Source organism: Halichoerus grypus, chromosome 3 (assembly GCF_964656455.1).
Source record: "Halichoerus grypus chromosome 3, mHalGry1.hap1.1, whole genome shotgun sequence".
Lineage (NCBI taxonomy): Eukaryota > Metazoa > Chordata > Mammalia > Carnivora > Phocidae > Halichoerus > Halichoerus grypus.
In genome coordinates, this window is record NC_135714.1 from 34121275 (window position 1) to 34149127 (window position 27853).

The 27853-nt window shown below is 40.9% G+C and overlaps 1 protein-coding gene across 5 annotated transcripts in view; it reads left to right on the top strand.

Moving 5' to 3' along the window:
* The window catches only part of LIMCH1 (LIM and calponin homology domains 1), a 318240-nt gene that overhangs the window by 145911 nt on the left and 144476 nt on the right, over nt 1-27853 (top strand). For all 5 annotated transcript variants that reach the window (XM_036076942.2, XM_036076952.2, XM_036076955.2 and 2 more), the window contains exon 3: nt 1468-1537. In XM_036076942.2, coding sequence (XP_035932835.2) covers nt 1468-1537 — 70 coding nt within the window. The remainder of the gene's footprint in view (nt 1-1467; nt 1538-27853) is intronic.

A 27853-nucleotide genomic window follows, 5' to 3' on the forward strand; every position in this document is an offset into this window, starting at 1 on the left:
TGCAGTGAAAGTTATCCAGAACAGCCGATTGATCCTTGGTGTGAAACCAGGATCCTGGCTGTCATAACCAGTGGGGCGATGGTTCTCAATCCATGAATACACAGTGTGTCAAAGCCAAATAGAAGCTGAATTCAAGCCTAATTACCATCCTATTTCAACGAATCTTTTGTTACTGATTTGTAGAGATCTATCAAGTATAAGGTCTTCAGAATTTTTTATAATTTTGGACTCCATGAATGATAACAGAAGTTGGCAAACTTACTCTGTAAAGAGCCAAATAGTAAAAATTGCATGCATTGTGGGCCATATGTTCTCTGTCATAGTAACTCCACTCTGCTGTCACAAAAGCAGCAGTAGATAATACATAAGTGAATGGGTATGGCTGGGGTCCAGTAAAACTTTATTTACAAAAACAGGCACTGGACCACATTTGGCCCATGGGTCGTAGTTTGCTGAACCCCGAGTTGTAATAACCCCCTGCGCTAGGTTTCTCTTTGCACTGCATCCTGAGATAAGGTACCTACCTGATGGCCTCTCCTCTCTAATTCCTGAATGTGAGAATAAATGCTTCCCTTCTGCAACCCCCTACCTTCCATTATTCCTTTCTGAATTACCTAGTTCACAAATGCGACATTCCGCCACATCACCCTGATGCTGACCCTATTTTCCTTTTGCAGATTGCCTTCCTTGTTTCTTTTCACTCTGAACTATTTCCTGAAAACACGAAGTTATAGTTGTTGTTGTTTTTTTTTTTGCATTCCTTTGCTTATATTACCATTTTTACGTGATTTCAACCTTTACCCCCAAGATGTTTTGCTCACATATCTTCTGTACTTAGGGAATTGTGGTGAGCCTTATTTAGAATCTTTAAGCCATGATTGGTTAACCTCTCGCTAACCATATTCTTCCCTTTCTTTTTTTTTTTTATTTTTTTTTATTTTTTATTTTTTATTTTTATTCTTCCCTTTCTTAAGTGAAGATCACCCACATTTCACAAGCCACTCTCAATGAGCAAAAGGGGTCTGGAGGTAGAATTAGTCTTGGCAAATTGTTTGCAAAGACAGAGGTTGGTCTCTGAACTTAATGCATTCCTGGAGAGACCCCTGTCTTGGCCAAGAGAACTGGGAACAGGCCTTGCCTGCAGTAGCTGGCTCCAGTCCTAGACGCTTCCCTCCCAACCTCGATCCAGTTCATACCGGTGTCTTTTCTCTTGACGCCCCTCTCTGTCTCCATCCCTGCTCTCCCAACATTTCTAAGTTCTAAAACTTCACCTGCTATGGACAGACGTGATGCTGGAAAAGCTCTCCACTTGTATGCGTGAAGGCTCATAGATTATTGAGATTTACTACATGCTTTAAATTCACTGCTTTTCCTATTCAGCAATTTAGCTGTAGCCCCCGATAAAGGTGATTTGTGTGATCCATCTTGCTTTATGTCTCACTTGACATTCTGCCTTTTTCATGACAGGTTGCTGAATGCTATAAAGCCAGGACTTGTTAAAAAGATCAATAGATTGCCTACCCCCATTGCGGGATTGGTGAGTATCCAGAATTGAGATTTATTTTCCAATATTCCTTGGCTCTAACCTAAGGGTCATGACAGTGCCATTTATTACAGTTCTCCCCCGCAATATATATTCCACTTGAATGAGGATGCATTGAATCCATTAAACTGAGAGGTCACTTAAAAATGAAAGATCGCAGTTATGCCTAAATGGCATCTTAATCTTTGTTTGTATCTTTCCCATGAGTGATAAGGACCGTCATTCTTAAAGAGGTGAATTTGTTTTGGGGGGAGAGGCTGATAATTAGGTTGACCCCAGGGGAGGAATGTGATTGTAATTATGGTTTTCTCATTTCAGTTTTTTATTGCATTCCCCTGGAATGAAGGGGAGAGGAGGTAGAGAAAGAGAATTTCATGATTTACAAGCAGCACTTCCATCAGAAATTGCCGTTTTCGGCCTTAAAATCCACTCGTGTTTAAATACCACATCTGGAGACCAACTCTTTTAAAGACATAATGGACACCAAGGTGATCCTTATGTCATCTGGAGATTTGTTTCCTAAAAGCCCTTGCCCTTCTGAACCTATCTGTTTAAATAGACAAAACTCATGGGTTCACATGTGGTCAGAAGCTGAATTTTTTAATTCATTGATGATACATTTCATAATTCCTGGTGACTCATGTTAATTATTTAGTTGATGTTGCCTTTTATGTAAAAAAGGGGGAAAAGTGGAAGATCAAGAAGACAAATATAGCTTAGTTCTGGAAGGAATGTGCACACATATACGTGTGCATAAAAAGCTAAGGATATATGTGGCCCGGTGAGGACTCAATGACTCTTTCCAGTGTGACCTCCTTCTCTGCATGTGGTTTGGCAGAAAACAATTAGAAAAATGTCAAGAATTTAGGCAGGCTCCTACATAGACCTTACTGAGTGTTGTCAGAAAGTTTTTAGCTGTATCAGGATGACTAATTGAAATTAGATGTACCCCCCCCCCCAAAAAAAAGAGATTGTGTTTGAGAACTGTGAGGGTTATGGTAGTAAGGTATGTGGTTTCAGCAAGTTGAACAAAGTGGATTTTTTTTTTTTTAATTGTAAGAATTGCTATTTCTGTGGATGCATTTTATTTCCTATACCGGTTAGTAGTAAGCTGGTAATTACGCATTAAAAATCCTTCTAATGTTGTTTGTTAGAATCATGTAGCCAACTAAGTTAACAGATGTATAGATAAATAGATAAATTTGGAAGGAATGGATTTGAATAATTTTATAAAATAATCTATATATCTGTATTATATATTATATATAGTAATGTGTATATATATTATTTTAGAATTTTTATGAAGTCCATTTCTTCCAAATGTTAAGGTCACAGTCTTAATGATGCTGACAAATATCTGTTTGGCTTCAGGCCTGTGGCATCTCCTGACCTTGGAATTCTGGGATTTAATGGTATAGGAACAAAACACACAGCATGAAGTCAAGGGAGGTCTCAGTGAAATCCATAGAAACAGAAGCAAGTAGCCCGGAGTCCAGAAAAGGAGAAAAGGGTTTTGAAACTTTAATTCAAATGTGAATCATAAATAATTCTAGTAAAATTACAGGTTTAGGACATGTGCATTGATCTTTATAGCATTTCTTATCATGGATCAAATGTTATTCTTTACATATTGCCTCTACTTTAGAGCAGGCAGGAATTTGACTCAAGAAAACAAGGGGCCCTGGTTGCTTTCCTCCCGTTTCTGTCCTTGACTTTTATTTCTCCTCTTTCCCTTTCCATTTGAGTTTCCTTTCCATTTTGTCCTTTCCATCGTTTTTCCTCTTTCTTGCCCTTTTCCAAATAACACTTCCTCACTTACCTTCATTCTTTATCACTTATATCTTTTTTACTAGTTTGTTATTGTGGTCATTTGTAACAGGAAATATGTATTTGGTCTTTGTCCATTTCTAGCACAGAGCTCCTAACACACTTGGGATTTCCTAAGCAATAAGAGCCATGGGAACATCTTTGTAGTAATATTTGGTCTTTTGTCATTGGTTCCTGAAATGGCTCTAGTCCTGTAAAGTTTGAAGGAGTGTCTTGTTATTCGTACCAAGCCCCTTTCAACCACACCTGACTTTGTGTTAATGAGGTGACTTTTGGAAGGCCTCAAGGTTGGGGGGGGGGATCGTTGCCAGGGGAACCAACCAGGTGATTGGAGGGTTGGAAATTTCAGCCCCACCCCCAAACTTCAGGGAAGGAAGAGGGCTGGAAATTGAGTTCAATCCCCAGTGGCCAATGGAGCCTCCATAAAAAACCAAAAGGATGGGGGTCTGGAGAGCTTCCAGGTTGGCAAACCCATGGAGATTTGGGGAGTGGCAGGTCCAGAAAGCATGGAGGTTCTCTGCCCTTTCCCATATACCTTGTCCTACGTACTTTTTCATGTGGCTCTTCATCTGTATCCTTTATAATATCTTTTATAATAAACTGGTTAATATCAGTCCATGTTTTTCTGAGTTCTGTGAGCCACTCTAGCAAATTAATCAAGCCCAAGGAGGGGGTCATGGGAACCTCAGATTTATAGCCCATTGGTCAGAAGCACAGGTGACAGCTTGGCTTTGGGATTAGTATGTGAAGTGGGGAGGGGAGCAAGTCTCATGGGACTGAGCCCCTAACCTATGGGACCTGACACGATCTCCAGGTACAGAGTGTCAGAACTGAGTTAATTGCGTGGTGGTGTTGGAAACACACACAACAGAGTTATCCTTAGTCCCCCTGAAAGTACTTATCTAAGTGTAATTAATTGCTTCCCATTCATTAATGATTCCTGAAACTACAAATCTGGTCAAATGCTTTTCCTCTCCTACAATTACCTTCAAAACAACATTGCCAAAAACTAGTTTAGTAGTTGGGCTCTTGGCAAGAAGCAAAATGACCACTCTTCTCTCCTCCATCCCCCCATTCTGTTAATGTTCTTCTAGGTCCTTTCTTCAAATCTCTTGTCTGATCTCTTTCTACACACATGTTCTTTTTGGTCTCCATGATTCCAGCTCTTCATAGCACCGACCCAAATCATCATTGCTCTCCACATTTTTTTCTCCTGAACTCTGGACCTCTTGTTCTGTTTATTGGACAGCTCCATCTCAATGTCCCACCAGTACCACAACTTAACATATTCAAATTAGACTTAAATGACCACTCCCACCCACCGATTTCCTAGTGCCAGTAAAGGCATCATAGACATGCATTTGCCCTAGTTCAGTTCTCAGAGAATTTGGCAGCTTTCCCCAATCTGTCTGCTTGTCTGCATCTCTTTGGCCTCTAGACAAGGCCTAGAGTAGGCCTCATCTCTTGCTTGGATTATTACAGTCAACCCACAGTTCCTCAAATATTATTCACTCTCATGTACAATGCCTTTGCTCATGATAGTTCTTGTGAATATAATGCTTTCCCCCTGGGCTCTCGATACAATTGCATTTATTTATCAAGACCCAGTGAAAAACCACTTCCTTTGGGAAGCCTTTAATGTTTATGGTGCATATGACCGCTTATCATAGAATACAGTTAGCGTTTCTTAGTTTAGGAAAAATGACTTAGTATGCTAGAGAGATAAAAGATAGCTCTGTTGAAATATGCTTTGAGGAATAAGATTTTAAATAACTGTTGTTAACAATTTGAAGTAGAAGGTGTGTAAATGGTTTAGTATTTATGTTAAGACATTGTAGTTTTAACAGTTAATTGGCCATGATCAAAGTTACCAATATGTATAAAGGGTACAAACAATGAAAGATGTCCTACTGAGGCACTAAGAAGTCACAGCATCACTTTGATAGAATGTCCGCCTAAATATTTGGCCTGAGTCCAACTCTGAGGGAACAATCAGACAAGTCCAGTATGAGGGGACATACCATGAAGACACCTCCCCTCCCCAAAGGCTAGAAAAATGGTTACAGGTGAAAGGTGACTAAGGAGATATGCCAAAGACATGTGATCCTTGATTGAGAAGGAGCAACTATGATAGACATTCTTGGGACAATTGGAGGCATTTGAGTGTAGATTGAATATTAGATAATAATATTCTCTCAGTCTTGAACTTCCTGCATGTGATAACTATATTGTCAAAGGTAGTTCTGTACATAGGGGAATACTCTTGATGTTAGGAGGTGCTTAAGCTGGCATATTTCGAGATCAAGTGTCACAGTGTGTACATTAATCCTCAAATTGTTCAGCAAATAGAAGTCTGTGTCTGTAATGTATAATTTTATATACACAAACACTGGAGATAGAGAGAGAGAGAGACCGAAAAGAAGGAAGAGAGGAAGGGAAATGTGGCAAAATGTTGGATCTAGAGAAAGGGTATACAGTTTTCATGGTACTATTCTTGCAACTTTTTGGTAGGCTTGAAAATTTGCAATATAAGGAGTTGGAGATTAAAAGACATTAATTCTCTTATCTTTTCTTGAGGGGCTGGAGTGGGGAATCTTGAGTAAGCAGTAGATTTGGAGATGGCAGGGACCATCTTGGTTCAGCAGCGATACAGTCTTTTATGTGAGTGTGTTCTTCACATGACATTTTCTTCCTCTTTTATTTGTGACAGTCAGGAAAGAGCAGACAGAGCCCCTCAAGAAGCAAAATGGCCACCCTTCTCTCCTCCATCCCCCCATTCTGTTAATGTTCTTCTAGGTCCTTTCTTCAAATCTCTTGTCTGATCTCTGTCTACACACATGTTCTTTTCTGTCTCCATGATTCCAAATCTTCATAGCAGAAGAACTTTCTGGCTTGAACTTTGTCAGGGGGTTGATGGGCCCCTGGCCAGCTAGTGATCAAGAAGTCCTCAGTAGCAGGGGCCATGGAGACCTAAGAAGCATGGCCAGAGGGTTTTTCATGCGTGGAACCCATGCCTGTGTGTCTTAATGGCCTGGTGTTGAGAAGAATCCATTAAGATGGCCCAGCTGCTTGACTTGAAGATAAATAGAAAAGTATGTTTTCACATAGCAACCCCAAATTATAAACATGTGTAGATTTACAAAGGCATGAATAGGTGTATTTTAGCCCCTGAGTTGAGCTGTGGTTACAAAGAATTCAGGGGTGAAGGTGTTAAAACAAAGTAGTTGAAAATGATTTCCTGGCAGGAATGCAAAGACCCTGGATCCGGGTCTGGGTTTCTTCTGTAATGATTGCTGACATATGCAGCCGCATGGTGACCGCCTGCAGATGCTCGCATTCTTTTTTAGGTGTTAGTGATACTGTTAGCTATTGCCAGAGAGAAAGACCTCGAATGTAGGTCTTGGCATACCAAAGACGCTGAAAAATGCTGCCCTTTAATCTGCCAGTTTGTCAGGATTGCACAATCAAGCCACATCCCGAAACTCAATTTAATGGTCATTAGAGATTGTGCGAAATTCTCTTTCATCCCAGAAACAGACTTTGTGCAAGAGACACAAATGTATGAAGTCCTTGCTAACAATAGGAACTTAGGGATGAAGCTTTCTCTTGCCCAGATTTTAATTGTAAAAGCCACTGTGTGTGTGTGTGTGTGTATACGCACGTGTGAAGTATAATTGGAAAGAGAATATTTGGGGATTCTGCCCTCGGGTGCTGAACCTTTCTAGAGTTGTCATGAAATATTTGCTTGATCTTGCATGTGAATCCATGAGGATGAAAGCGATCTGAGGAAAAGAGAATTTTACAGCTGGAGGGGCATCTTAGAGATATTTGTGTTACATATGAGGACATGTGGGTCTATAAAGGGGAATTATTTGCCCAAGATCACACAAAGAGTAAATGCTGAGTTGGATCCAGAGCCCAGGCCACCCTCCTCCTTGGTTGTGTTACTCATACGTTGAAAATGGGATACATGTAAATGACAGATTGTTTTCCCTCTTGTGAGAAAGAGGGGAAAGCAAAGACTTGCTCTTTTAGTTCATCTCTCTCCCTCCCCCACCCCCATCTTTTGGCCACTGCCTTCAAAGTATCTTCCCAAGCTCTGTGAAAGGCTTCACTTCATGGAACATCTCTTTACCTCATGAATACTAGAAATTTAATTCTAGGTGAGGTTCAGTAGGATATAGCAGAAATGGAACTAGTAGAATTATCCTACCACTTAGTTATCTAACCCACTCAAAAACTTAATTTTTAGAAAAAGGATGTATTTTTCTTTAATGAAAAGATAAGATTTCAAATATACTTAGAGCTGAGCTTCCTGAAATGGATAAAAAATGTAAGTTTCCATAAATTCTGTGGACTTCAGGAAGTTTTCAAAGGGTATCTGCTTTATTTTATGAAACTGATACCAGAACAGTTGATGTTTCATCGTCTGAGGGAGGTCAGAACAGGGGGAAAGATGAAAAGGCCATAGAGATTTACACATTATGAGAAGATGAAAAATATTGTTTTGGACAAAAGGTAAACACATGAAGCTGTGAGTAGCAGTTGTGAAAAGCCCTTACACAAACCTAATCATTTTAGGAAGATGACAACACCATAAATTTGAGTTCCAGGTGTTTTGGGTGTCTGCGTGCCAAGGGCTGGTTTTCTGCAAATCCTACCTGGAGGTTAGCTCCTGTGTGCCTTAGCTCATCTCTAGCCACGTCTGAGGTTTTAGTTTTATATCCTACAACTGCCTTTAGAGTTCCTTGAGCATTTCGCTTCCCTTCAACGGGCTGGCTTATAGGTGTCCTCAGAAGAAGCTGGTCCAAGTTCTGTTCTGTGCCTCTGTTTCTCTTCCAGTTAAAGTTAACATTTGAGGCCAGGAGGGAGGCAGAGCAGGCAAAGAGGGAGGCCAGAGGTGTAAGTGACCATAATGATAACCATCATATAGTAAATACCTAGCATGTACCAGGTACAGTGCTGGATTATCCTTAATCTTTACAGTTGCCCTGCAATGGAGTTATTGCTGTATCCTTATATATCTCAGGAAACAAAGGTGCAAAGTAGTAAGTTACCCACTTTCCAGTAAATAAGAGGCAGAATTGAGATTTGGACCCTGGTTTGCCCAACTCCAGAGACTGTGCCTTTTCTCCTGTGTTTACACTACATCCTTAAAGCCTTATCCTATGTCATTGAACCTCAGCACTCCTGAATATCTATTGGAGGTGTCAACCCTTAAGGAGATCTCATATGTTTTTAGAAGACAACCTCTTATCCCTTTCACTTAAGATGTATTAACTTTGCCAAGTTGAGGTGGCAGCCTGTTTTAAATGTAGTATATCTACTGTCACTCCTATAAAATCAGTCTCGATGCAGCCACACCTCAAGCCCCAGAGTCCGTGAAGCACCAGTTCAACAAATGATAAAATAATAGACGAGAAATCTGTACTGAAGTCTTTCAAAAGAATGTTATAGAGTGATTCCATTTATAACATGCAGCAGAACTTTCTAAAATGCCCTCCTCTCTTTCTCTCTGTTAGAATTTCTCTCTTTACACACACACATACACACACACAAATATTACTCTTGCCAGCTCACTTCAAATCTCTCCCCACCTCCAACTACCTAAAATCGTCCAGATTCACACTGGACTAGGTCTCGTCTGTCTTGTTTCTAATCCTTTTCTCTGTCTCTACTCACCCTCAGCCTTGGCTGGTGCAAAGCAATCAGGTACACTCAGCTCCTTTCAATTCCCCCTTCACACATGGTTCTGATTCTGGGTAACAAAGACTTGGGAAGAAGGCGACACAGAATTCTCCTATGGCCAGGGGAGGGGGAGAGACTTGGAATCCTCCCACTCAATGTGTTTTCCTGCCTTACCCTGCTCTTTGTGGTCGTTGCATGGTATGATGAGGGCGTCTCTGGAGGTGGTCTTGCTCTTCTTTGGGGGACAAGTAAAAACTGGTAGCTGAGTGATGTTCTGTGTGCAGGAGATATTTTCACAGAAAGAAATGAATAGACCTTGTGAAGAATCTCAGCCAGAATTGAGTTTAATGACACATTTTCCTTTATCCTCATCCCTGGCATGGTGAGAGAAACCTTGGTCGGGTTCTCATACCACACACAGAAGGAATGCTCAATTTGCTGCTTTCGAGTGTGGTGCCAAGGCAGGGCAGAGGTAAGGATAGTGGTTAGCATTTTAGTAGGTTTGGACACAACAGAGCAAAGACTGCAGGGAAAAACAACAAAACATAAAGTCTTTGGTACGCATCCTGCTTTTAGTCAAATGGTAGAATGTGAACCAAGGGGGTGCTTAGTTTATTTGTTGCCTCCCAAGTCAGTATGGCTTGTGTGTTGCTAGTTGTAACAGCTTCCACAGGTAGCTTTTAAAAGACCAGATTGTCTCATGTCCCTTATCTTCTCAAATAACTTTCTATGGCTGCCCACTGCATATGGAATACAATCCATATATCTCAGAAAGGCATTTAAGGCTTTCCCTGAGCTAAGGTGACATTCTAGGTTTCTTTCCCATTGAATATATCACTCTTAGGAACCAGGACTACAGGTAACTGGTGACCTAAACCAAAAGACTTGGCCACAGAGTGAATACCAGATGAAAGTGTGACCATTGATGAGAACCATTCTCCAGTGAGTTGGACAGAATGAAAGGGAATTCTGATGCCTACTGATGTGATTGGATCAGACCAATAAGTTAGTCCCCTTGTACATCTGTTTGGAGTACTTGGGAAGACTCAATAGAGGGGTTTTTTGGTCCTTTCCATTCATCCTATGATTATCTACCTTCTGATTTTCTTGTTTGGTGAGTGTATTAATTATCTATTACTATGTAACAGATTATCCCAAGACTTAGTGACTTAAAACAAAATTTATTGTCTCATACTTACTGTGGGTCAAGACTCTGGGCATGGCTTAGCTGGGTCCCTGTTTCAGCATCTCTCAGAAGGTGACAATCAAGGAGTTGGCCAATGTCATGTCAAGACTTGACTAGGGAAGGATCTGCTTCTAAACTCACTCACTTGGATATTGGCAGGATTCAGTTCCTTACAGGATGTTGGCCAAAGCCATCTTCCGTTGCTTGCCATGTGGGCCTGTTCGCATAAAACAGCTCACAGTGTGGCAGCTTGTTTCATCAGAGTGAGCAAGCAAGAAGAACCAGAAAGAGAGAGTGAGAACAAACAAGATGGAAGTCATAGTCCTTTATAACCTAATCTCAAAAGTGACATTTCATCACCTCTGCCATATTCTATTAATTAAAAGCAAGTCACAAAAATAAGATAAAATAAAAGCAAGTCACTAGTCCAGCCCACCCTCCAGGGTAGATCAGGAAGAAGGGTCACTGGGAGCTATTTAGAAGCTGCCTGCCACAGTGAGTGAAATGGTAATGTTAATCTATTTGAGAAACCAGGGCATAGATTGCTTATTTTCCTGAAAATGCATCTCTTATAGGACTTTAAAGATAACACAATTTTCCTTGGACCACCTCTCTTGCATCACGTTTAAGGTCTGAGTTCCTATTTTCCTCTGCACATAATGCACTAAAGAGAGATGGCGTGTTCTCTCTTGCTTTCTAACTGAAAAATCTGCTTGTGACTCAAGACATAATTCCTGCCTTTCAGGAGGTTACCTTCTGGGAGACAAATACACAAATAAGGTCTAATAAAGGTAGAATGTGAAATATTAATGAAATAGAATATGCAAGGAGGAACAAGGAAAAATATCTATTTGAGATTAAGAACTTTGGAAGTAGTGGGATCTGAACTGGGCATCCATTAATAGTGAAGAGTGAAGAGTTGGGGGAAGGACATTCTAGCTCTTGGGGGATGGAATGAGAAAGGTTTGGAGCCGCAAGAGCCTGGGTCTTGACTGGGAGTGGCTAGTATTTGCATGTGGCCGCAGCTGGAATCTCAGGGTCCCTGAGAGAAATCAATGCTGTGGAAAGTAGACACGGAATAGTCAATTGAGACCAGAAACGCCACCTGAAGGTGTTTGGACATGTTTTCTGCGAGTAAGAGCCACTGAAAACAAAGGAATCTCATGTCCCAGACAACTCTGGGGGCTGTGTGAAAAGCAGATTGTGGAAAGAGACCAGGAGCAAAAGTCAATTAGGACACAAGTAGTCCAAATAAGAGATGACAAGTGCCTAAATCTTGGTAGAAGCAGTGGGAGTGGAGGTGAGGAGACAGGATTTATGTTTCTATGTTTTTCCCTGAATATAATATGTCATCAATTATAAGACACACCATTTTGTGAAATACAACTAATTGAAAAAAAGCTGCCAATTAAATTATGGCAGAGCACTAAGATACCAGCAATGGAAAGATGCATTTTTATCTCAGAGGTTAAAAAAAAAGTACATTGTAGAATAGATAAAATATGATAAATAATCTGAGGAAGATGACATATACATTTTGGACTCAAACAACCTGGAGGATAATGATGCCATTAATAGGAATCATGGGAGCAGGGGATGAGAAGTGGGTTCCAAGAGAAAAGATGAATTATCTTTTGGACATTTGAGTTGGCTGTATCTAAGAGGTATTCATTCATGTGCAGATGTCTGGCAGACAACTGGAAATGTTGGTTTGGAACTCAAGGAAAAAGTTATAAAGAATTGGGTGAGGTTAATGAATGGATTATTTTGAAGTTAAATCCTTATGCTTAAGTATATATGAAGACAAATTACTTCTTTTTCTAAAACCACAAGCTTTGAATCTTTTCTCTCCCCAAATTATAGTCTTATCTGTGGAGTGTGTGAGCTCTGTTGGCAGAGATAGTGAGGAGGAAGGAGAGGTGTTGAAATTAGTTGGAGACCACAGGAAGAGCCATTAGCAATTGCACTTAGATAGGAAAATCATGACAGATCGTGGCTTAGAAAGATCTTCATATAATTGACAATTTATTGAAATGTGATATCCCACCAATCTCGCACCTTCTAACTTCTCATCTTCCTTGAGACTTCCCTCTTAGTACTAGGTAGGCAGGTTAGTTTTCTAGGGTTACCATGCCAGACTATCACTGTCTGGGGGGGCCTAAGTAACGGAAATGAACTTTCTCACAGTTCTGGAGGCTGGAAGTCTTAAGATCAAGATGAGGGCAGCGTTGGTTTCTTCCGAGGCCTCTCCCCTTAGTTTGCCCACAGCCATCTTCGTATGGTCTCCTGTGTGTGTGTGTGCACGCATGCGCTTGTCCGTGCCCTAATCTCTTCTTAGAAGGGCACCAATTATATTGGATTAGGGCCCACTCTAATGGCTGCATTAACGTAATTACCTTTTTAAATACCCTATGTCCACATCTAGTCACATTTCTGAGTTACTGGGGCTTCTGACTTCAATATATATAAATGGGGCAGGGGGATACACTCATCAGCCCATAACAGCACGTAAGCCAGCCGAGCACTTCAATTCTTATTCACATGTGTTATGAATGCCTAGACCTATTGGCTAAAATCCTCTTCATGCACCAGAAATTATTTTTCCAGGCTTGTTTCCATAATTATTTTGTGTCTTTGCCGAGGTGGAAGGTTATATATAGCAGTGCTATAAAACTTTTTTTTCAAGTTTTTTTTCTCCCTTCCTGTCCCTGGGGGGAAAAAAAAACAACCAAAAAAACCATTCTTTGAAGAAAGAAGCCACTTGTTCTCCCTTATCTTTCATTGGACAGTGTTTAGTAGTTTGTGACATTACATCAGTTCCTCATTCTTTTCCCCTCAGGAACAGACCTTCAATTAGGAACTGTGAGGAAAAAAATATATAATAGCAGGAAATGCATATTTTAGCCTAAGTTTTACTTCTTCTATTTTTTTTTTCATAGTCATAGCTTACCTCAAGAAGAAATTTCTGTGGAACCAAGTTTTATCTTGTACTCCAAACCTGGGGTTATAGGGGTTCTGTTGTTTGACAACAGGAGAAATTTCACAAAGCATTGTATGAAAGGGTGAAACCGTGCTAGACTCAACCAGTACTTCTCCTAAAATGTGCCATAATCTGAGATTGTTTTTGTAGGAAGTTTGTCTTGGCAAGAATTTCAAAAGAACTTGCTAGACACCTCTCGTAATTAGCTGGTTTCCTGCTAGAGTCTTGGGTCTCCCCCTCATCTCAGTGGGTCCAAAAATTAGCCTCCCCCTCCGTCGTTCTCTCCCCTGTATAAAATATTAACTTTCTGAGTCAATTGGTTGTTACTTAATTTATCACTTGTTGATAAATTAATTGTTGATTTATTAATTGTTGCTACTTAACCTTGTTCAGTTTGAAGTTTTGATTGGACTTAAATATGTTCCCCACTTATTAAGAAAACAAAAAGATGACTGATAGGATTTTATGAGAATGGTACTTCACCTCTGTGATCCTCCTCCCTAAAACCCATCACCCTAGTCTGACCATGAGAAAAATGTCAGACAAACCCAAAATGAAGTACAAGATACCTGACCAGGACTCCTCCTAACTGTCAAGGCCATCAAAAACGATGAAAGTCCGAGAAATAAAGGAAGTCCAGAGGAAGTTAAGGAGATAGGATAACTAAAAATAATGCGGTGTCCTGGATGGGATCTTGGAACAGAAAAAAAGCCCATTAGTGAAAAACTAATGAAATCCAAATAAAACATGGAGTTTAGTTAATAGTCGGATCCCAGTGTTTGTTCATTAGCTGTGATAAATGTGTCGCATAGTGGTGTCAAACGTAGAGTGTGGGTTACAGTGGGACTCGTACTTTCTTTGCAGTTTTCCATAAATCTAAAAACTGTATTGAAATAAAAAGTTCACTTAAAAAATAGAACGAAGATAAAGATAAAATAGAGCATAATGCATGGAAACTATAAAATAGGCAAAGAAGCACAGAGGTTATTAATAAATATTGAATGTCAGCCTAACATTTGATGTATTGGTATCAATAAATGGCAGTATATACCAGTGAGTCAGTTGGCATATCAATCTAATAAACTCTTATAAATGATGGATTGGTTGTAAACACTGTGTTTTATAGCATTTGAAAATTCCAAATGGTAAATCCACACGCGAGGTTTCTGTTCACATATTTCAGGATCCCCGTTTTTAGAATCTGCACAAAGAAATATTTCATGTCCTTTAGGGAGGTTTAATAAAAAGCAACAGGTGGGAAATGGGTTTTGCAGTAGCGTGAACAGTCATAACCATAAATATCAGTACCTCAGAATTATACCAGCAGAGGACTGTAAACACATTAATCACCCAACAGGGCAGAAATTCCATTCTCAGATGTCATCTCAGTTTCAGGCACAAAGATTAAATGCCTACATTTAAATTCAAAGCACAGAATGGATATGATGATTCTTTATTTTCGTGGGGATTCATGGAGTGAGTTCACCGGTTTCCTCATCTATACAATGGGGTTGGTAAATCTCCTCTCAGTATTGTGGGATTGAGTGAGAGGATATATATAAAATGCCTAATATGGTGGATGGTACATAGTAGGTTTCCAATGAAATTGTATCTGTGCTTATTATTTATTATGTTCACAATTATTACGATGGCTTTAGAATTTCAGAAACAGACTCAGAAAGGCAGTGACTTGCCTGGGGTCATGCAGCTACTTTGTTCCAGAGTCAGGACTTGAACTCTTGTCCCTCAGGTCCTCTTGGGTGCCTGTGCCAGGTCCGCGTGGACCGATAGCCTCGGGTGCCTACCGTGCTCTAGTAGCGGTCACAAAGTTCTCCCGCAGAATTGCATTTGGGCATCTCCACCTCTTGGGGATTCTGTTCCCTTCCTCGGAGGGAGCAGAATTCTCCGCCTCCCTCCCCAATAGGTGTGGCAATCACGCTCTCTTCCAGTAAGTTCCCTTTCACTGCATCAGCACTTCAGGCTGCTGCAGCCTGCTCCTGGGCAGAGCTGGGTTTGCCGTGCTGGGGACGGGCTGGGGAGAGGGAATGTGAGGGAAGGTTGCAGCTGCTGTGTTGGAGCCCCAAGGAGAGATGCCCCACCCACCTCCCAGTGTGGGCACGCTGGAGTTTAATGCAGAGCAGGAGGACGCGTGGGCGTAAGTAAAATCCATCACGTATGCATGTTATGGGTGTCCGTGAGGGAAGGAAAGAAGTGTTAGGGGCTAACACTTGGTTAAAAAAAAAAAAAAAAAAAAAGGCCCTGGTCCTTTTTATACACCTTCGGTGTGGCTAAAATATGATCACAATTACTTTCCTCGGGAGTTCACCTTGTCCCCTGATATTCCTAGTACCTGTTGCTTTTTAATGAAGTCTTTTTTATTCTCTAACGGAAGCCTTGTTTTTTCTTTTGGGGTGTGCCATGGAAGACACATAGACATATCGTTTGGTCAAAAGAAAGAGGACTTTCAAGAATTTTGTGAATTAAAAGCAACTCTGCTACATCTTAAAGATTTATCCCAACAGTCCTCTGGGTCTCCGCAGCACGTGGTGTCATGGGGAAAACACGACTGCGTACATCTGAGGTGTGGTTTCACCTGAGCCCCCTCTCACACTCTGTTCCGGTTTCCACCGACCCCTTTGCTTTCTAAAAATTTCCATTTCTTAAAATAAGGAGGGAAAGAATCGAGAAAATTGGGGAGGGGGGTGTCTAAAGACGCAGTGAGTTTGGGTTCAAGGGCCGCTTCTCCCAGCCTAGCCCTGCTGGAACCTTGTCCTTCAAAGTCAGTATTTATTGCAGGCCGGGGAAGGAATGGAGGTTATTTCTGGGCAGTTCTCTAATAAAACCCTGTCAGACCCGTCTGAATGCTAACGGCTTCATGGCACTGGTTATCTAGGGGAAGGAAATTTTCCTTAGTCAAATTTATGAGGCTGGGTTGAAAACCAAGCTGAAACAGAGCCTAGCGAATCCCCATGGCAAAATGATTCATCTTCGTAGAGTTGGAAAATCTATTTTTATCACCTTTATTCAGCCAACTCCTCATTTTTATTCCCTCACCGAGCGGCTGCTATTTCCTTCATGGTGCTGAATACAGCAAATGTCTCGGGAGTCTGAAATTTCCCTTCGGGTCGTTCCCAGCGGGGCTGATTCAGCAGCCCCGGGGAGCAGGGGATTGTTCTGCACCGCATGGGTGGGTTCTGCACCACGGGAAGGTCAGACTGAACAGAGGCTGCACGCGTCAGCAGCCTGCCTTTTACTCAGAGATTCTGCCTGGGCTACGTGCCACTCTGCCTCCTGCCTTTTGTAGAAGGTGTGTTCAGGGGCGTCCTGTCAGCCCAAGAGACCTCTCTGAGGGTGGGAGGAAGGGGCAAGAATATGCCACTCTCTCTCTGGCTTGCCTTTTTGACTATGAAGCAGGGCCCGGCAAGGTTGCCAAGGGACTTCTAGACACCATTTTATTCATTTCTTTAGTTCCATTCAGATCTCTGTCTGTGCCATCCCAGGCTGCAGCATCTTGCCCCTGGCTCTTGCTAGAGTTCCATAGAAGGCTGAGAGGAGGGCTGGCTGTTTCCTGTAAGGGATTTTAAAAGATAAAGACAAGGAAAAAGAATGCTTCTTCCTGAATTTCCTAGGCTAACAGACTCTGCGTGCTTACTGCTTGAGAGATGTGGCAAATGGCAACGGGGAAAGCAACAGGAATGTGGCCTGTGACATAGAAACAGGGTTCATGGCTGTTGGGGGTGTTTGCAGCATCTGGCGTATAACAGGCGCTCAATAAAGGTTTTATTGAATGGATGGCCGGGATATAATTCCTCACAGCCCTCGCTTAGTCTTCTTGACAGCTGTTTTTCAGGAGGCCGTATGGTGCCGTGATTAGGGGCTGGCATTCTGGAGTCAGATGGCCTAAATTCAAATCCTGGATTTGCAATTTAGCTGTGTGCTCTTTGGCAGGTTTAGGAAATCATTTGAGGCCTCTGTTTCCTGGTCTGTAAAATGGGAATAATATAGTCGTATGGTATATGGTTTTCGTAAAGATTAAACTAGTTAATATAGGTAAAGAGCCTAGAAGTTTTCCTTTGATGTGGTTCCAGATATGAAGAGGAGAAAAAGCAGGACAAGGAAGGGGAGGGGAGAGGGGATTGGTTATTGGGATGCATTTGGGAACTTTTGAGATTTTTGACCCTGTCTTTTGGGTTCAGTAATTCCCTTAAACCTGGATTTCAGTGATTTACAAACCCGCCTTTGTTTGGTACAGAGAATAACTTGAGAATAAAAGAATAAAGTGGAATTTAAGAAAAAAAAAGATTACTTCTAATCTCTCAACAAATAGTTATTGAGCTCCTGCCCCATGCCAGGTACTAAACTAAACATGGACTATTCAGTATTGAAACCAACACAGTCACAGATGCTGTGGGTCTAGACTCTGGTGGGCACTAAGAATTCATTGCCTCAGGGAATACAGCTGCTATGTTCCTTTTTCTCTGTTAAAAAAGTATGTTGACCTAAAACAATGATGCATTCAAGCTTGGCACCCAACAACGAGTGAGGGGTAAGGAAGTAGGGAGAGTTGTATGCATATGGAGCGATGCACAAAGCCCAATTCTATGCTGCAAGGTAGGTAGGCATGGGTATTGGATTGACCCACGAAACTGGAGGGGAATCCAAAGCAGTGGTATGTATAATCAGCCTCTGGAACATAAAGGAACACAGATAAGTCGTGAAAGAATGAGAGAACCAAAGCAGTTGTTACAATGATATGAAGTAAGATCCATTAGGCCCCAAGAGTCTCCAAGCTCAACTTTGAAAGTATAGATTAGAGAAGGCTGGATTCCTTCTCCCTTTTCAGCTGCCGGGACCTCCATGGCAGGTGGGCTTCTGCTTGGTCCTTTCAGAGCCTGGAGCCTCACATCTCTTAGAAATACAGGGATGTATGTGAGCTACTTCTCTCCATCTGGTTTTGCCAGTCTGTAGGACACTCTGATATTTTGATTTGCAGAGTCCTTTTTCTTGACTTTGGAGAACTTCCGCAGTGATGCGTACCTTTGCCAGATCTGGTTTTGAGTGACGATTTTATCCTTAGATGTCCTACAGCCCAGACCTGGGAAAGTCAGTTAGTGTGATTTGTGGAATGGAATAATTAACAGTTTTTCATTCCACTTTCATCCTGGTGACTGGATTAATTCCTGGGGTCTCTGTTTTCCGTAAACAGTCATTTCTTCCACAGCAGCCGTCTGTAAAGAAACGGAGCTTATGAAATGAGTGGGACATGGCTGTGTTCAATTCTTTCTGTTTGATCCCCATGTAAGCTTTGGCAATGATTTCCACAGCGTTTTTGTGGGTGCTGCCGGCGAAGGAGTTTGGTAAACAGCCCCCTGGCTATTGTTGGCCCGATCCCTGCAGATACCATATTGGATACAACTTGAATACTCACCGAGGTTTCCCTGCCCTTCCCAGAGCTGACCCCAGCACTGACATCTGAGAACCTGACCTGAGCCATAGTGTAAGATGAGCAGCAGCTGGGAGCTGGCCTGTGTTTGCCAGCTTATCTCGGCTGCTCTGTGCTGGAGTGGAGTTCTGACCGCATCAACTTTCCTTTCCTCCTATTGCACATCCAAGGATTTTCACCCTAGTCCTGAGTCCGCTGGAGTCTCTTCAGATAGACTCTCATTTCATCTTTGTCCTTTCTGTTTGAATTTTCACTCCCAGAATAACTAACCAGCCTTAGAGGTTCCTAACTTATTAATTTTATCCAGACTCTACTGCTGCTACATTTTGCTTTTAGGAATATGGAGAAGCCTAGGAAATTCTATATATAGATATATATGGTCTATAGATAAAGGTTTGTGTGTGTGTTTAAAGGGTTTTTTTTTTTTTAAGATTTTATTTATTTATTTATTTGACAGAGAGAGAGAAAAACAGTGAGAGAAGGAACAACAAGCAGGGGGAGTGGGAGAGGGAGAAGCAGGCTTCCTGCCGAGCAGGGAGAGCCCGACATGGGGCTCGATCCCAGGACCCTGGGCTCATGACCTGAGCCGAAGGCAGATGCTTAACAACTGAGCCACCCAGGCACCCCTAAATGGTTTGTTTTCTGAGAAAGGACTAATGGCAGGAGGTTTTTGCTCTCAAACTATTCAAACAAGGTAATTGAGGACTAAAAATTTAAATAAATGAAATTAACAATAAAAACCTGTAGAAAAAAAAGAAATACCTAGGAGAAAAATTGATTTAAGTAGACTTGTAAAACAGAAAGGGGCGGGGGAGAGGAAGGAGAAAACTGATTGGCTGGCAACTGAGCATCCTTTTGTTTCCTGACTTTTTTTTTTTTTTTTGCCCTTCAATAGCCCATGCTACCTATTTCCAGAAGTTGACCTATTTTCCCCATTTCTCTCTTGTTCCATTACTGTAAAACAAATATTTGTAAGGTTTCTTGCCACATGGTTATTTCAACTGTATCCAAAAGTCCATCCATAGCTTGCATTTTATCATACTGTAAGCAATCCTGACCTAGGCATTTTCCTATGTCAGAGGACAGTCTTACATCAGTGCAGGGATTAACAGTAAGAGAGAAAAACTTACTGTAGTGTGCTTAGATGAATGAACTCCAATACAGTGAAAAGAAGATAAAATCTTAATGGAATCTCACATTACTGCTAAAGAATTAATCTGTTTTGATGTTGGCAAAACTGACCACCAAATATAATGGCCAAGGGATCAGTTGACTTTCAAGAAATAATTAATGGTCCTATCTTTGGTATCATCAACATGTTTTTTTGGTAAATGACATGTTGATTTGATGAGAGCAAAAATTTGTGATTTGTGAGGGAGAAAGTAACCCGTGGGACCATGTCTAAGAGATGCAAGTGTTTATTCTACTGGTGGATCCAGCATTTCCATCCCCAATGAGGAGTATTTGTTCGTAAGACAACTGGTGTCCTTCAAGCACAGAATGTCTACCTCTGCTAAAGGTGTTTCATTTTTGCTATAAATATACTATTGTATATTTTTATGTATTTTAATAGAAATATTTTAACCTATGTTTAAAGATTTAAATATAAAAACATAAAACACACAAAACACATGAAATAGATGTAGTACGGTATTAGGGACATCTTTGAGCTACTGCATGCATAGACAGTGTTTTGTCCCTAAGAGAACTTGAATTTTAAAAAGTTGGATTTTTCGTGAAATATACTCAAACAAAACAACACACCAGATTTAACATGTGACAATTAACCTTTAGGTCTGTTCTGTCCCAAATTGAAGCTTTCTTCTTTTTCTTTGAGTGCAGGATCAAGGCTAGGGTACTCTCCAGTAGACTGAAATGTATCCTTGTGATCATTCTGTCTGCCTTATGAGCATGATTAGTTGGACAGCAGATGAAGGAATGTTGTCACCATCTCAATTTTTCCATCTCTGTCTGAGTTCCCCCTGCAGGCTTCAGAACCCCAGAGGAGTGCTACACTCCGGGGTCCTGATGTCTTGGCCAGGTTTCTGATGAAAAAACAAAGGCATTTCTGTGTCATACTTTTATAGAGAGCATATGGTGTGTATTTATTTTGTGATAGGTTTTTATCACTTGGTAGAAAGATGTTACTGTATTTGAAGTGAACGATCACTATCCCCCCCATCATTTCACAGATCCTAGTTGTTTTTTCACATGGGTGACGGATTTAGGGGGCACGTCGACAAGACTGCCAGGGAAATATTTCCTCTCTAGACATTGACTTTGTATCTTTTTTATCTGAAATTCAACCTTTTTTTGCCCATGGCCATGCTTTCCTGCAGCAAAGAACACGGTGAACTCTTGGTCTTGTGTTTCTGACTCCGCACCCCTGCCCCTCCAGCCTCCTCAACTCCAACCCATGATTATGCTGGATGCTTTCTGTGTTATGCTTTGGCTTGTAATGGACCAGCTGAAAGATAAACTGCTATTAAATAAATCTATGACCCTTTTGAAAACAAATAGAGCTGTTGAAAGAGTTGAAGAACATAGTGACTCCTTGAAAGATGGTCAACATTCTTGAACCCTTTGACTAAAAATGAATTTTCTTCTGTGTGTGTGTGTGTGTGTGTATACTGATTTTATAAAAAAGAACCTCAGTAGCAAGATATTTGAAGCCTTGTGTGTTCTTAACCTTGCAATGTTTTTCTTGGCAGGACTTGAAGAAAACTTAGTGATCATCTATTTTCTGCTCCTGTTGAGGGGAGCAGCTGGAGTGGGAGACTCTGGGGTGGCAAGGAGAAGCCTGCAGAGCAAAGAGAGGCCCAGGTGTTGCTGGGGGCCCAATGCTTACCTACTTACTCCACTGCCTTTACCCTGCTTCCCAAGGCAGAGTCTTTCTTTTCTTTTTATCTTTTCTCATGTGTCTCCATTGCCGTGGGGCTGGAGCACTGGAGTCTACCGTGGACCACACACATCCCCTGTTGCCACCGGGTTCATCTCTGGACCCTAGACCAGCCTGCTGCCCTTAGGATGGTTACACTTCCTCAGGAGCCTCGTTAATCGGTGCTGAGGCAGCTGATAGGGACTGTGCAAGCTTTTCTATCACGGGCTTAGCTCTCTGTGGGACTCCCCGCATTGCCTGACTTCCCTCTTGGGTCTTTGATCTAAACTCTGGCTGCCAGGTAACCAAGACGCAGCCATTTGACTTGGTCTCTCTCCCCTCTTCTGTCTTGCTTCCATCCTGAAAAAAACTGCTCCGAATTGGCACATGCCTATGGGGACTTTGGTGTCATAACACAGGATACTTCACTCCTTTGTGTAACCTTAGAGTTACGCCAATATAAGGGGGAAACAGATTTTGTTCACCATCCTGAGTTGTAGTGTGATGTGAATTGGAATGCTAAGAGCAGCTTAGAGATATTTTTAGCAAAATGAAATATTTTGATGCATATCTGTCACCTGAAATTTTTCCCAGATTTGCTATTTGTACCTTCTTAGCAACTTCACAAAGGGGTATTGTATTTGAGTCGGAAGAGAAAAATATTTTTATTTCCTGCCCTTGACGTTTAGTGGAATTGATAAAAAGCATCAAGGCTCTTTGAGTTCTGGGTCTCTCCCACACACACAAAAACATTATGTAAGAAAAAACTTGAGTGGTTTTTTCCTGTTTGTCAGTATGAGGGGGGAGTTAATTGCGGAAAGTGGTGGGCAAATCAGCAGCAGGATTGGAAAACAAAGAGCTTTGCTAAGAAAATCATAGCAAGTGTGATTGGACAGCTACCATGTCATCTGGCTCTCAACATAATATTAACCTTGACTGATGGCTTTGACTTTCCCTCCGCAGGTTCATTCAAAGGGTCTTTTACTTGTGTATATTCATGAAAAGAAACAGGTGCAGCTTGAGCTGTAGGGTGTTGGCACTACAGTGTGTTTTACTAAATGGTTATTTAGTCAATAAATGAGCAAGTGATAGTCTCTTTTGGTTGATCAGAAAATATTCATTAAAAAAGTCACGGGTTTGACTTTTCAAAAAGTTAAGTAAACACAGAGCTTATGTACTTAAGCAGTTGGATGACAGAATGAGGCTTTCAGTCAAGAATATCCATTTCATTTCATACTTACTTGGCATTTTAATTTTGGGGGCCATGGTTTAGATGTTCTGTTGGTTAAATTTGCCAGCATGAAGTATTAACAACGGACTGAATACTTTACAAAAAATAAATTCTTCCTGCTTGGCCCGCCTATTTATTCATTTACCAAGATTTTCCAGATGTTGCCAACAGATTTATAAGCAGACGTCTGGTGACATATTATTGTCAATGCATAGAAGACTGCCTTCTACGTAGAGTAGAAAGAAGCCCTTGCCTTTGTCTACTTTTTCTTAAGTAAGAAAATCCCAGGAGACATTGTCTGTGTTGTTGTTACACTTGTCTGTCCATAGAATGAAATCCATGTGTTGTTTTTACTTCTCCCCTTTCTCCAATGTTCGCTCCCTTTTAACACCCCTCATTCAATTTCTTTACCCCTAGGTCTTTCGGGCACTTTCACCACACTCTTCCCTTGCCTGATTTAATGGTCCACCAGCACAACATTCCGGACAATGAACAGATTGCTTCCCCTGTGGTAGATCACAGCACTAAAATAGTAGTGAGCTTTAGTGCAATTGCAGCAAAAATTGCTCTCCTGGGTCAACTCCATTCTTCCTCTACTCAACTCCATGTTCTGTTAGCCACAGAAATACCAAGAGTTTCCTCCCACCCACCCCCCGCCCTGCCCCAAAGTAATTCCTTAAGGTCTTCATTGTATTTATATCTCCCTGTCAATGTGGGTCTTTCATACTGAGAGAGACTAAGCTTTGCAAATAGACTTTTTCTTTGCACTTTCTCCTTCCCATTATTATTTATTTTATTGAGGTATAATTGACATGTAATATTGTATTAGTTTCAGGTATACAACATAATGATGCGTTATTTGTATATATTATGAATGATCACCACAATAAGTCTAGTTACCATCTGTCACCACACATAGTTACAGAATTTGTTTTTCCTGTGATGGGAACTTTTAAGATCTACACTCTTAGCAACGTTCAAATATGCAATACAATATTATTAATGATCGTAACCATGCTGTCCAATACGTCTCCGGGACTTACTTATCTTATAACTAGAAGTTTTTACCTTTTGATTCCCTTCACCCATTTTGCCCATTCCCCACCCCCTGCCTCTGACAACCACCAATCCTATTATTCTTTTTTTTTTTTTTTTTTTTTTTTTAAGATTTATTGATTTATTTTAGAGAGCAGGGTGGTTGGGGGGCAGAGGGAGAGGGAGAGAGAGTCTTAAGCAGACTCCACGCTGAGCCTGAAGCCTGATGTGGGGCTGATCTCATGACCTTGAGATCAGGACCTGGGCGGAAACCAAGACTGGAACACTTAACACTTAACCAACTGTGCCACCCAGTCACCCCCAGTCCTATTATTCTTTTTTTAAAGATTTTATTTATTTGACAGGGATAGACATAGCGAGAGAGGGAACACAAGCAGGGGGAGTGGGAGAGGGAGAAGCAAGCTTCCCGCCGAGCAGGGAGCCCGATGCGGGGCTTGATCCCAGGACCCTGGGATCATGACCTGAGCCGAAGGCAGACGCTTAACGACTGAGCCACCCAGGCGCCCCCCCAGTCCTATTATTCTTAAAGATGTTAACTACAGAGGCCCAGATTTCTCTTCTGGGTTAACCACTTCCTGGTTAGGTGACCTTGGGCTAGTTATTTAACCTTATTCTAAACCTCAGCCTTCTCATCTATAAAATGAGGAACAACCATAGTACCAGTCTCATAAGACTATTGTAAGGGTTAAAATGAGCTAATGCAGGTAAAACTAGTATGTTTACCTGGTGCATAATACATGCTCAAGAAAGGTAGTAATGATATTGGTGCTAATACAGGTGGTAGTCACTTAATCCTTCCTGAAACCTCTATTTTCTCATCTGTAAAATGGCATAGTAATAGTACGTACCTCACTGGTTAGTGAGAAATAAAGATATATGGCTATGGATCAACTTAGTGTGTTGTCTGGCATCTTATATGCTCTCAGTGTGTGGTGGTGGAGACTCTCACAATGATGTAGATTCATGATCCTTCTCCTGTTTATCTCTACTCTTAGTTTAGTTTCAGGACCTCATGGATAACTTTATGGCTCAAAGTGTAAGCCCTAAACAAAGTCATTTTGAGCAAGGCACTGGCTCTTTCTGTTTCTATTACCCATTGTAAAGTGACAGTGTTGAACTAAATACCCTGAATAGTCTCTTCCTCTGAAGTATTTTAATAATGATCACTCCATCAGTCAACTCAATTTTGGAAAATACCTCTTAATGAGAAACTCATCCAAAAGAACTTCTTTGCCCTCTACCACCAAAGACCTTACTAAACTAGTCTCCATCATCTCTTAGTAAATTTTCTCTTATTTAAAAAATCAGGATGTTTTGTTTATATTAATTGGCCCTATACAGAAGTGTGGCCAATCAGTCTATAATTTTCCAAAGCCATTCTCATTTCTCATAGTTATACTTTTAATCTATAAACTCTTGGCCAGTTTCACCACAAATTAAATCCTGATGCCTTTGAGATATATCCATTTTGAGGAAGAGTATTTAATTTTGTCTCTTTGCCAATGGCTACTCTCACTTTGTTCTACACCCCAAACTCCCATTCAGGAGAATAGACATAAAAAACTGGTTTCCATTGCAATCTCATCACCCCTGAGGTAGGAAGACTAAGTATGAAGTATGGTTTCAGGCCAAGAACATTGAATTGGAATCCCAAAGACCTGGACTGCAGTCCACTCTCTGCCCCCAGAGCTGTGAGGCTGTGGAAATAGTACAGTTACTGTTGCTTTAGTCCTTAGTTTTCCCATCTGTCAAATGAAAGATAGGACAGACGGATCCCTAAGATTTATCTGCCTCTGAAGACTAATGGTCCCTATCCCTTCCCATTTTATCTCGTACTATTTTGTTTTGTTGTGGCTTATTTTTATTTTTATTGGAATAAGGTTATAATTGACATGCAATATTATATTAGTTTCAGGTGTACAACATAGTGATTCATTATTTGTATATATTACGAATGATCCCCACAATATCACCACAGTAGGTCTAGTTAACATCTGCTCCATACTTAGTTACAGGATTTTTTTTCTTGTGATGAGAACTTTTAAGATCTACTCTCTTAGCAACTTTTTTTTTTAAAGAAAGGGGTAGGGGAGGAGGAGCAGAGGGAGAAGGAGAGAGAGAATCTTAAGAAGGCTTCACGCCTGGCATGGAGCCCGATGCGGGGCTCAGTCTCAGGACCCTGAGATCATGGCCTGAGCCGAAATCAGGAGTCAGATACTTAACTAACTGAGCCACCACCCAGGTGCCCCTTTCAAATATGCAATATGATATTTTTAACTACAGTCTCCATGCTGTATATTACATCCTGGGAGTTACTTATTTTATAACTGGAAGTTTGTGCCTTTTGACTCCCTTTACCCATTTTGTTCACCCCCACTTCTGGCAAACACCAGTCTGTTCTTTATATCTATGAGCTTTGTTTGTTTGTTTGTTGTTTTTAATTTCACACCTAAGTGAGATCATATGGTATTTGTCTCTCTCTGGCTTACTTCTCTTAACATAATGCCCTCGAGGTCCATCCATGTTATCACAAATGGCTAGATTTTTCTTTTTCATGGCTGAATAATATTCTGATAGCTAGCTAGCTGGATAGATAGATCTATCTCATAATTTCTTTATCCCTTTATCTATCTGGACACTTAGGCTGCTTTCATATCATGGCTATTGTAAATAATGATGCAGTGAACATGGTTGTGCATGTATCTTTTCAAGTTAGTGTTTTTGTTTCCTTTGGATAAATACCCAGAAGTGGAATTGCTGGATCATATGGTAGTTCTACTGTTAGTTTTTGAAGAACCTCCACACTGTTGTCCGTAGTGGCTGCACCAACTTACATTCCCACCAACAGCGCACAAGGCTTCCCTTTACCGCACATCTTTGCCAAGACTTGTTATTTCTTGTCTTTTTTATACTGGCCCTTCCAACTAGTGTGAGGTGACATCTCATTATGGCTTTGATTTGCATTTCCCTGATGATCAGTGATGTTGAGCATCTTTTCTATACTGTCAATATTAACTACCACTTATTTAGTACCTATAAATGTCAGACATTATTCTAAGAAGTTAACATTAATTGAATGCTCATTGTATGCTAAGCACTTTACATGTATTATTTACCAACCCCCCTTGTAACCCAATAAGGTAGATACAACTAGTATCCTCCTTTTATGGATGGGGAAACCAAGACCCGGGGATGTTAGGTGTATGCTTAAAGTGAATAAAGGAGCAAGTGAATGAGTCATGGAGTTGGAATTTGAATTCAGAAGTCTGATGCCATACACTTGCCGTTAGTCATTTTATTGTACATCATTCCTAAGCACTTCCTTTTTTCCCCTTTGCCTTCCTGCAACAACACTAGGAAGGATGTAATAGTACCCTCATTTTATAGATGAAGAAACTAAGCACAGGGAGATAAAACATTTGGCCATAGTAATCCAGCTAGTGTGTGACAGAGCTGAGGTTCAAACCCAAGCCTGGCTCTTACCCAGCACATCCCATGGCCTCAGTGGATTTCTTACTACTCTCATAGGTACCTTTGGGATTAGTGAAAAGCTAAGGGATGGTACATTGTTTTTGGTATTTTATTTTTTTTAAGCATGTAAGATTGAAGCTTTTATTTATTTATTTTTAAAGATTTTATTTATTTATTTGAGAGAGACAGAGCGAACCTGATAGAGGGTTTTAAGATTTTTTAAGCACATAACAGCCCAGATTTACTCAAGGAGCCAGGTATAAATCACTTTGTAATCAACATTACTTATTTGCAAATAGGTTCTTTTTATTTGGTAAGATATTACAGTTTAATCTAATTCCTGTCTGATTTGTCTCAGATTCCAAATAATGCTATTTGAATTAATAAAACTTCATCATGAACCCAAACTGCAAGAGACAACAGGCTTCACCCCCAAAATCCTTAATGCAGCTCTAATTACTTATGTCCTCAGTTATTCAGTCTGCCATTTAAAAATCTATTTTCTGTTTACAGGAAGATGAGACCCAAAACTTGAAACAGAATCCAATTG